General features: G+C 33.4%; 1 protein-coding gene across 1 annotated transcript; it reads left to right on the top strand.

The window, feature by feature from the left end:
* The first annotated feature begins 1,251 nt into the window (after positions 1-1,251).
* On the top strand, positions 1,252-2,190 carry LOC125135734 (olfactory receptor 4K1-like). Its single transcript, XM_047796121.1, has one exon. It carries the CDS (start codon positions 1,255-1,257, stop codon positions 2,188-2,190), a length of 936 nt encoding a protein of 311 aa, XP_047652077.1. The 5' UTR covers positions 1,252-1,254.
* Positions 2,191-12,143: the final 9,953 nt, after the last annotated feature.

Below are 12,143 nucleotides of genomic sequence, written 5' to 3' on the forward strand. Positions count from 1 at the left end.
TTGAAATGTAACCTGCCTAGTGAAACTTTTTCTGACCACTTGGCTAATCCATAGTCCTTTGCTCTGTTCTGTTTTCTCTGTAGCACTTATCATTAACTGACATATATTTTATTTTCATTCCCTCTGCCAGTCCCACCATTCCATTAGGATATAAATAGATGAAGGTAGGATATATTTTCCTTTTTTTTTTATTGCTTTAACTCTAGAGTCTGTAACATTGCATGATGCAGAGAAGGCAATCTATATTATTTGATGAGTGGGTTAATTACATCAATTATGTTTTTCCCTTGATTTTGAAAAAATATATTTGTAATTGTGATATTAACCTCATTAGAGAAAGAAGAGGTTATAAATTCATCAGCAAAGATACACATATATATAATTAGCATATAAATTTAATTAGAAAATCAATCATGTTAATTAAATCTGCTTTCAGTTTCATCTTTGAAGAGCAGATAGTTGGTCAGATTAAATAGTATTAAATTAAGCTGATCCTGAAGAGAAATTATACAGAGAAGAGCAAAGAGTGATTGAAAAGAATATGTGCTTCTAAAGTTCAAGGACATACTTTGACTACTAAATCATGTAACTCACTTCTAAAATGCAAATTGTTTAACATAGAAAAGTGAAGGCAATTTGTCAATCACACTAGTTTAATTTATTAAATATGAATATCTCTCTTATTATTACCACAGATTATCTGAAATGCGTGGCCGCATCTCACTTTTTTCTCTGATGCCATTACCAAAGTAACTGGGCTGATTTCCATTTCTTTATACTTGGCCTAAATTATCTCCCTCTCCAAGATTCTGTAAAAGGCACTGGGTTCATTTTCCGAATTTATAATCTGAATGTGTAAGTACGGTATATGTGGTATATGTGACTTTCAAAGTGCTATTGAGATTCTGCAGAGTTCTACAAAAGTACATTAGAACATAATGTTAAGTTGACTTTTACTTTCCTTCCAACCACCTTATCTGTTAGTTAGATAAACCCATTATCTCTTTTATCTTTCTATCTAGCCAATGCATAAATGCAACACAAAAGTAAAGCACAATTTAAGCATTTAACAAAAGGAAATATCAATTCCTAATAATAATGTAAATAATCAGTGTCTTATAGCTTTACCATATTGTTATTATAGTTATTGGAACTGAAGGATCAACTTGATTTGCAAAATGGTGAAGGACTTCTCCTTATTCATTTTAATTATTTTTCTTCCCTATAGATAACTTCAGCACCCAGGTTCTGTTAATGACTTCTGTGAAGTCAGTGGTTACTGAATTCATTTTGTTGGGCCTGTCTAGCTCTCGGGAACTGCAACTCTTCCATTTCTTAATCTTCTCTGTGTTTTATGGAGCTGCGGTCTTGGGAAACATCCTTATCATCCTCAAAGTGATCACAGACTCTCGACTGCACTCCCCAATGTACTTTCTTCTCAGTAATCTCTCCTTCATCGACATGTGTCAGGCTACCTTTGCCACTCCCAAGATGACTGCAGACTTCCTCAGCGAGCATAAGACCATCACCTTCCAGGGATGCATGTCACAAATCTTTTTCTTGCATGTTTTCGGGGGCAGTGAGATGGTGCTTCTTGTTGCCATGGCCTATGACAGATACATTGTGATTTGCAAACCTCTGCATTACATGACTATCATGAGCCGAAAGGTGTGTGCTATTCTGGTGGGGGTTTCTTGGGCCATTGGCATTCTACACTCATCCAGCCATCTAGCATTCACGGTTGACCTTCCTTTCTGTGGACCCAACAAGGTGGACAATTTCTTTTGTGACCTTCCCCTCGTGATCAAGCTTGCCTGCTTAGACACCTATGTTTTAGAGATCCTTGTGCTCACAAACAGTGGCCTGCTCTCACTTATCTGTTTTCTCCTTTTGCTCATTTCTTACACTGTCATCCTCGCCACTGTCCACCGCCAGTCCCCTGGTGGGACATCCAAGGCCCTTTCCACTCTCTCTGCCCACATCACTGTTGTGGTTTTGTTCTTTGGCCCATTAATCTTTATCTATATTTGGCCCTTTGAAAGCTTCCCAATTGACAAATTTATCTCTGTGTTTTTTACTGTCTTCACTCCCTTCCTTAACCCTATGATTTACACGCTGAGGAATAAAGATGTAAAGGAAGCCATGAAGAAGCTGAGGAAGCAGCATGTGGGTTCCAAGGAAGTCTTTTAGACAACTGTGAAGAAGTAACACAAGTCCTTTCTTCTTGTTGTTTGCAACGTATGCATATAATTGTTCTGACTGTGTTTCTATCACAGTTAGTCTTTCATGATTATAGGGCCTGAATCTGGTGCTGTTGGTAAATGCAGTGCAGGATCTCATATTATGCTATCTGTCCTGATATTCTGTGGCTCAGTCATCTTCTCTAAAACAGCAACTATATATATTAAAAGTCCCAAATATTTTTTTCCTATATATAGTTAAAAAAATCTTGTGGCATTTTAAAGTCATTTCTATATTAAGGCAGATTAGTTAACACATATAATTTATTGGGGTAACAAAGAAAGAAATTTAGCATTAAAAACAGAATGAGGGAAGTTCCTCTTGTGGCTCAGTGGTAAGGAGTCTGACTAATATACATGAGGATGCAGGTTTGATTCCTGGCTCACCCTGGCTAAGGATCTGGTAATACAGTGTGCTATTGTGTATGTTGCAGATGGCTTGGATCCCATGTTGCTGTGGCTCAGATTTGACCCCTAGCCTGGGAAGTTCCATATGCTACAGGTGTGGCCCTAAAAAAAGTAAAAAAAAAGAAAAACAAAACAGAATCTGCTGACATGATATGCTGAATGAAGACTTCTCTACTTTTATAAATTATAGTTCATAATTATTTCAGCTAATAACTTGATTCGTATAAATAGCTGCAAGTATTCCACACTCACAAATAAGGCATTAGTGTTTATAAAAAAATTTTATTTATTATTTATGTTAAATCTTAAATACTCAAAATACTATAATATCAATGATAGGACTGAGTTTTGCTGCTCTGACTGAAACAAATACCATGTCAGCAGTACAACCAAGCTTCTATAGTTCAAATTACAAGAATACTCCTAATATTTTCTGGGAGAAATGCCATATCACTTTACACACTGTATCACTGATAATAAACCTGCCATTAGTTGAAAATGACTACAGGATATCTGAATAGTTATTGACTTTGTTTAGCTAAGTATGAGAGTTTATTTCAAGTAGCCACACAAAGCACAGATATTAGTAATTAGAAAACATATCCCCTACTTATTTTCTTTAAAACTTTGAGGGAAACTTCAGAAGCATCCCACCAAATCAGGGAATGAATAGGAGAAGGAATGAGCATATGTGATTCAGTTCCTTAACAGTCACAGATCAATCCCTGCCACCACGTATCACTGTGTATTCATGCTGGGAGGAATTTATTCTGTTTGTGTGAGCTTTCAATTCAAACTTGTGGTTTTTGTAGAGATGTAATTGTGCTTTTGCTTTTTCGTAAAATAGATTGTAATTCCCTAAGACAACCTTTGTTCCATTTCTTACTATATTGGTCAGTGTACTTAGAGCTTAACATGCAAGAACATGCAGTAAGTGCCATAAAGAGGATATATAATTCAAAGCATTGATTTCAGGTAAGTTCTACTGTTGTTTTATACAAAAGTGGTATCTGGAGTCATGGAGTCGGGAGCTAGTGGAAAAGTAGACTGTCCATATCTAAGTCTCAGATTTTTATGAGACATTGTACCTTGTAGCAATCTGCTCTTGTTATCATATTTAGTTGTCCATGTGTAAGGTTACTTGATCAGATATCACTTTAGTAAACTGATATTGATTTAAAACATCCTATATGACTATGATTAAAATGAGCAATGACAAGTATTACAAAAGAGGCAAAAGCCAGAGTTCCATATTCCAGAAAATTTTTCAAGCCAATTTAGCTATTAAAAAGTTCATTAACAATTATGCAATAGTGCCAAGTAAAGGATATTTGGATATTATAATGGATGTTATAAACGTTGTGATGTTGATAATTAAGTGTGGGAATGTTCAGCTTTGTTCAATTCAAAGTATCCCAATGTATTTCAGCAATTTCAAACTTAACTTATGCAGATGTGCACACATAGAGACAATTAAGAAAGATCTCTGGTCTCATATAAATGACTGCGTGTTAAGGAAACAGAGAATCATAGAGGTTTTACATATAAAAAAAAAAAAGGACTTACTCTTTATTAGAGTTGCAGAATGGCATAACCAGGAGAGGGCTTTTAGCTAGCCAACCACCAGAAAGTCCCATAAGTGACATTAATACAATGAGTTGCCCCAGTTTATGTTTAGGCCCAAACTTGTTAATAATTGCAAGAAAATTGGGGGAATTTGTAAAATTACATTGAAAATATAATTGTCATATCAAAGAGTCACAGCATTGTTCTTGGGATAGAAGCCAAATATCAGTAATGGTTTTGGTGAATTTACATTAAAATTTAAAGTTTGGGTTACATGATTGGTACATATAAGATCTTTACAGTCTGATAACTTGATAGGGAAACACTCACCTGAACAATGTTGGGAAGGGCACTGCTTATAATTTGCGTCAGTGATTTCCCCTCTTATTTATCTATATATTCATGTCTGCATACAATCTATCTCAAGGTGTATTAATACTCTTACCAGATTAAAGTCAAAATTCACTGGCCCAGAAATCAGCATAACTGAGAATTGAGAAGTGAGATATGTTCTCCTATCCTTTATGTATGCTTATAAAACCTAACTCTTAATGGCAATCTTATTTTATCATTTCTGAAGGCTTATGAGGCCAATATCATAAGTAGCAATTTTAGGGAAAAGCTACACAAATTGTAAACAAAAAATAGAAAAATTAAATCCATTAGGTTTAAAATGTAAATTAAAATACTAGAGAAGTATATTGTCCTCTAGTAAACTGATAAAGAATCAAACAGTTTTGTGTTTTCTATTTAGTATTTTTGATACTAAAATACTGAATAGAACTGAAACTTTAGAAATGTGGAAGTTCTATTTGGTCAAAAATTACTGAAAAATTTTTAGAAAGCAATTTGTTGTATTTATCAAAATAAGTCTGCATTCACGACCCAATACTTATTCCTTGGAGGCTTCTTTCTTGAGTAATTTAATCATCCAATTCTGAAGCATAAAATTAAATATGTATATGTTGTACATCATGGACTCTAAAAATTATAGTTTCTTTGAAGAATTGGTTAAAACTAGTCATAAAGAAGAAAAAAAATGTGAATCCTTTTGTGCAAGAATGCCATCTGAAGACAGAGACTAACATTTCTTCCCTTCTCTGGAAGAACTTTCTTCCACCCAGTGGAGCCAGAATAAACTTCATTCCAAAATGTGAAAAGCATCATATGATAGGGGAACATTTTATGTGAACTTACTTAATGACAAATCACAAATTCCCTAAAAAACAGCAATATAAATCCAAGAATATACAAAAGCAACAAGCAAAAAGAATGATCTAATTAAGGTTACTCAGAAATGCAAGACTGGTTTGACATTTGATTATTAGTCAATATAATTTACTCTGTTAAAAAGGTACAAGGAAAGAAACAAATGATTGTCTCAAGACATGAAAAAAATTTCAATAACAGTTAATAATCATTGCTGGGAAAAAACTTTCATAATCTAAGAATAGAAAAAAATGTCTAGGACAAAACAGTTAATAGTACCTGTAAATAACACTGTTATCTACGCCAGTAAACTGAAATGCTAACCCATAGGTGAAAAAAATTTTTTTAAAGTATAAAAATGAAGTAGATGGAGGTGGGATTCATAGCAAATTCAATTCAGATAAACTTCAGATGTAAACTGAGTATTTAGTAAAGAACTCAACCTAAAATATTTAAAAACAAACCCTGAAATAATTCACCTGACCCACTAGTAACTTCTCTGACTGACTGAAAAAACACCACTATTTTTGTAGAAAGAAAAAAAAGTCCTGCACTCAGAACTATAAAATTTATTCTGTCTGCCATTCAGTCAAAGATTACTAGATATGTAAAGAAGCACAAAAACATGACTCATAATCAGAAGAATTTTAAATCAACAGAAATAGGTTTAGAAATTACCTAGACATTGGAATTAGAAGAAAATAACTTTAAAAGTGCTAGTATAAATATGCAAAGGATATAAAGAAAAACATGAACATAACAGTGAGATATGAAATATGTTTAACAAAACAACATTTCTAGAGAAAAATATAATTATGGATGAATTATTAGTAGAGATTATTAATGGCATATTTGGGCAAATCAGACAGCATGAAATAAATGATCAGTAAAATGGAAGGTATAACAAGAGAAAATCTCAAAACAGATGTACAGAGGCAAAAAATACAAAATGAAAAACTGAGGAGAGTTGCAGTGATATGTAATGATAATATCAATTAGTCTAACACATATGTAATTGGAGTTTTAGTGGGAAAGAAGAAAAGGAGGTACTGAAAAATATATTTTAAGAAACAGTGACCAAAAGTTTACAAATTTGATGAAAAATTTAACATAAATAGTCAAGAATCCCTACAAATGTCCAGCTAAGAACATCACAACAAGAATATCACAATCAATACTAGAAATTTGTCTTAAAGGAAAAGTCTTACAGTAGACATAGATGAAAGAAAGATTATAAACAGGGGAACTATGGAAAAAATAACTGAAGATTCCTATTAGTGGACAAAAGAATAGAATTGCTGAAGTTCTAAGAGGAAGCAATAAACTATTAATATAATTATTGATGTAGGAAAAACATCCTTCAAAATGAAGATGAAATAAATAAACTGGTGAGAAAAATTCATGGTTGGTAGATTTTTACTGCAAAAACAGAAAGTTAAAGGGAGTACCTAATACTGAAGGAAAAAACACCAGATATGAACTCGGTTGAATATAAAAAGAATAAATAGAACTGATAAGGGTAAATATGAAGAGACATTAAAATGGTCATTTTTCTGATTTTCAAATTTCTTTAAAATGTAATTAGAATATCATTTTCAGGCAAAATAACATAATGAGTTTTAGATTTAATCTCCTTCTTGAAATAAACAAAAACAAACAAAAGGTACAAAATAAAAACTTCCACATATATCCAGGCAATGAAGAAAAACAATTCTTGTGAGAAAGAAAACAAAGACAGTGGGAGCCTATGTTACCCTAACTTCCTGCCTAAAGATATTTTTCCAGGCCATTGGTTAGGGAATAGAAGAAACACAGGCCAAATCCAGAAATTTCTGTGTGCTTGAGAGAACAAATTAAAAGTCTGGATTTACCTTAAAGAACGAAGGACAACTGGAAAGGTGTGGGTAAATAAAAAACTTAATTTTTCCAAAATTTTTATTATAGTTGTATTACAATGTTCTGTTAATTTCTGCTGTACAGCAAAGTGACCTAGTTATACAATATTTCTTCATCTTTCTAAACAATAACTCAGTGTTTAAAGCAAAATAGTAATCATATATGGTGGTATTTAAACATATGCAGGAGTGAAAATAACAATGCTCAAATGCTTAGAGAGGGAACAGGAAATAGACTGTTTTAAGGTTCTTATACTATATGTTAATGTGGTATAATATAACTTAAAGGTAGATTATGTTGAGTTTAAAATGTATATAATAAACTTATTACAATGAATAGATAAAATAGTTAAATAAAGGAAGTCAACTAAGGAATAAAAAACATACTCAATAATCAAAAGAAGATAGAAAAAGTGGGAAAAGAAAACAAAAAGATGGGACAAATGAAAAGTACCCACAAGAAGATGAGCTTAAATCTAACAATATCAATTATTATATTAAACACAAATTGCTTAAACACACTTATTAAAATTTAGAGATTATTGATGTTCCCATGTGGCTCAGTGGTAACAAATCTGACTAGTATCCATGAGGATTCAGGTTCGATCCCCAGTCTCGCTCAGTGGGTTAAGGATCAAGCGTTGCCATGAGCTTAGTGTAGGTCGCAGACATGGCTCGCATTCCACATTGCTGTGGCTGTGGTGTAGGCTGGCAGCTACAGCTCCGATTCAACCCCTAGCCTGGGAAATTCCATATGCCATGGGTGTGGCCCTAAAAAAGACAAAAAAAAAATGATATTATTAAATGGATAAAAAAGCATGAATTAAAGTTCTACAATATAACCAGTGATAGATGTAGAAAAAAACAAACCCTTCTAACCTATCAGTGTACATACAAATTGCTGCAGCCAGTATGGAAAGCAGTATGGAGTTTCCTCAAAAAATTAAAAAAATATACAGCTACCATATGATCCAGCAATCCCACTTCTGGGTACATACCCAAAGGAATTGAAATCAGGATCTTGAAGAGATATCTGCATCCCCATGTTCACTGCAGCATTATTCACAATAGTCAAGGCATGGATCTAAATGCCTATCAGTGGATGGATGGAAGAAGAAACTGTGGTACAAGATACCACAGAATATTTTTCATCTTTAAAAAAGAAGGCTATCCTACCATTTTCATCAACATGCATAAACCTGAAAGACATTACAATAAGTGCAATAAACCAGACACAGTAGGATATATATTATGTTATATCATTTATATGAAGAATCTAAAATAGTCAAAATCACAGAAAAATCTCGTGGAAGCAGAGAGTGAAATGGTGGTTTTGAGGTGCTGGAGGGAGGGGAAAACAGGGACATATTAGTGAGGTCAAAGTTTGCAAAGCTTCAGTTATAAGATTAAAAAGTTCTGGACTTCTAATGTACATCATGGTGACTTTAGTTAATAATACTGTATTTTACACCTGAAATATGTTTAGAGAGTAGATCTTATGTTGGTTTTTTTGTTTGCTTTTTGCTTTTTTTTAGGGCTGCACCTGTGGCATATGGAGGTTCCCAGGCTAGGGGTTGAATTGGAGCTGTAGCTGCTGGCCTATGCCACAGCTACAGCGATGCAGGATCTGAGGAGTGTCTGTGACCTATACCACAGCTCACAGCAACCCACTGAGCAAGGCCAGGGATCAAACCTGTGTCCTCATGGATGCTAGTCAGATGTGTTAACTGCTGAGCCACAACTGGAACTCCTGTTGAGTGTTCTTATCATAAAAGAATTACATGGAAAGAAACTTTTGGAGTTAATGGATATGTTTATGACATAGATTGTGGTGACAATTTCATGACTGTATAATTACCTTCAGTCATCAAGTTGTGTAAATTAAATTTGTATAGTTTTTGTATGTTAATCATACCTCAATAAAATATTTTTAAGATTAAAGCCCCACATCTAACAAAATTTAAAGCATGTCAGAGTAAATCCGATTATGAAAATTTATTGTTATTGTCTCAAAAATAACATTTAGCCAATATTTTGAATGAAACACTAGATATAAAAAAGAAGTGTTTTATACAATAAGATGTTACAATATAGTTTAATAAGTTGAAAAAAGAGAGCAATTAAAAGATGAGATAAAATAGTGGAAATAGGAAACTAAAAACAATCAATTGAGAGCAAAAAGAGTGGGAAAAGGAGTAAATATACAGATAAATAATAGAAAAAAAGCAAGGTAGTAAATATAGAGCCTTTAAATAATTACATCATATGTCAATGGTCTAAGAACTCCGCTAAAAGATATTGCCAGAATGAATCATGAGCAAGAGCCAGCTTTTTGTTGTCTGCAAGGAATCCATTTTAAATATAAAGACACAGCCTGCTTAAAAGAAAAGGATGGAGAAAAGACACACAATGCAAACAGTAATTACAAGGGAACCAAAGAAATTATATCAATATCTGACTCTGAAGACTTCAGAATAAAGAATATTACCAAAGATAAAAGAGGTGTGTCATGGTAATAATGAGGTTAATCCATCAAGAAGACATAATAATCCTAATCTCTTTGTACCTGTTTTTTTTTTTTTCTTGAGCTTTAAAATACATGAGTCAAATATTTCTTCCTATCAAATTAGATTTCTCAACTGATTTGAAATGATATATATTCACAAATCCTGCACACGAGCATTTATAGAAACTTCACTATTACCAAAAAAAAAAAAAAAAAGGAAGCAACTAAAATGTCCCTCGATAGATAAAGGGAGGGACATACAATGGAATACTATACCATGATAAAAAGAATGAGCTATTACTCCATGCAAAAACATAGATGACTCTTAAATGCATATTTCTAAATTAAAGATAGCTGAAAAGGCTACACATGGTACATGTACTGTACACAGTGAACATATGATGTTCTGGAAAAGGCAAATCTGTAGACCTAGAAAACACATTAGTGGTTGCTAAGGGTTAAGGAGGGGGAAGTATTCAACTACAAATGGAAGATTTTATGGTAATGAAACTCTATGATACTAGAGTCTGAAGTTTTGTGAGAATCCAGAGACTCAGAAATGTTCAAATTCTTGATCTAAATAGTTTTAGAAAAACTTATCCTGAGAAAGCAGTTGGAAAATTTTTTAATTATTTATATATACATTAATTAAGTTTTGGCCTGTGACTATAGCATGTGGAAGTTCTTGAGCCAGGGATAGAACCTGTACCACAGCAATGACCCGAGCCACTGCAGTGACAGTGCTGGATCCTTACCATCTGTGCCACAAGGAAGTTCCTATACATATAATTTAAAATCACATTTATCTTCAATTAGGGAAAAAATACTTAAAATTTTCTACAAAGTGGAAATAATTATTAAATTTATAAATTTGAGGAGAATGCAACTATTAAAAATTACAAATTACAAATTTACAAATTTACAAATTACATGTAACAACCAGGAGAAAGGTTCATGACTCATGTTTAGAGAATATAAGCATCAGAAAAACTACATAAACAGTGTGATCCCATCTATCACAATAAACTTGAGAATTAAACACAGGGATATTAGAGAAGTAGACATCACCCATTATATCTGTGACTTGAGCCTGGATATTTTCTAGGATGATAATGATGATATTAGCAGAGTTGGTATTTACCATACAGGTAAATGTAGGGAAAATGTATTAATTTGGTGATATTATATTTGTCACACAGTGGTGGTGTACAGTTTGGAACCTTAGAGATATACATTTAGGTACCTTTTAGAAACTTGGAACACATAGGGCTCCTTCTTATAAAGATTTAAAGTTATTATGTATTAAATCATCCAGCAGGAGATCCTAGAGGGAAAATAAATCCCAAATGAGAAATTTTTGGAGATTACCTACATGAAAAGGTAGTAGAAACAACAGACTTCAAAGGTACTGGGAAGTATTGGTCAAAGAAACATTTAGGAGTGCTCTAAATACATAAATCTGGGAAGAGATGAACAATCAGCTTAGCTCTAATCATAACTTCAAAATGTTCCAGCCTGTGGAAGAGACGTCATGGTAGAGTGGAAGAGCTTTAGACAAGAGGTTGTAAGATGGAACTGGAAAGTGTCATCCAAGTCAAGCAACTAATTCTTCCAGAGTTCATTCGACTGATCTGATATATAAATTTACTGAATTAGTTGATTTCTAGTGTCCATAACAAGTATCAGAATTCTATCCTATAATAAGAACCTCTTTCTTTGTCATTTTACATTCTGCCCTTTCTCCTCAGGAGAGGAGAAAATCAGAGCTTCACTTAGTGGCATTTTTTTTTCCCTAAAAATGTGAACAAAAAGTTTAAATTTTTGCAAAATTACTTAGAGTCTCTAGAATCTATTCTGCAGGATGCAGTGTTTCTATTATAAAAGATCTCTCTCTTCTCTACCCCAGGATTCTTGCCTTTGAAACCATGCATGCGGCTCTTGTAGGGCTATTAAAATACCAAGATGTTGCCCTGCTGTGTAGTATGTAGAGGCAAAAAATGGCTCCTCATCAATTCTTGACACCCAGGGGCCCTGTTCTAAAACTCAGCTGAAGAAGAAAGGACTAGCTAACAAACAAGTCACTGCTTTTCTTTCTATCATGTTACATTTTCCCCAACAGGACAAAGCATTTCCATTAGTCCTGCTGTGAATCCTCAAGATGATGCAGTATAATTCTTGTGAGCAAACAAACTCTCTCATACAATTAGCCCTAATGAAGGTAATTTTTGCTGTCACAAGTCTTCTCTGTGTCTCTTAGACACTATGATCTAGTGATGTCAAGTCACTAATTAGCTTCTAACAATTACGATGGCTTTTCAT

The sequence above is a fragment of the Phacochoerus africanus genome, chromosome 9 (genome assembly GCF_016906955.1).
Source record: "Phacochoerus africanus isolate WHEZ1 chromosome 9, ROS_Pafr_v1, whole genome shotgun sequence".
NCBI lineage: Eukaryota > Metazoa > Chordata > Mammalia > Artiodactyla > Suidae > Phacochoerus > Phacochoerus africanus.

What these genes read in the sequence shown, in the direction of transcription:
- LOC125135734 (XM_047796121.1), top strand. Translation starts at nt 1,255, where the DNA reads ATGACTTCTGTGAAGTCAGTGGTTACTGAATTCATTTTGTTGGGCCTG.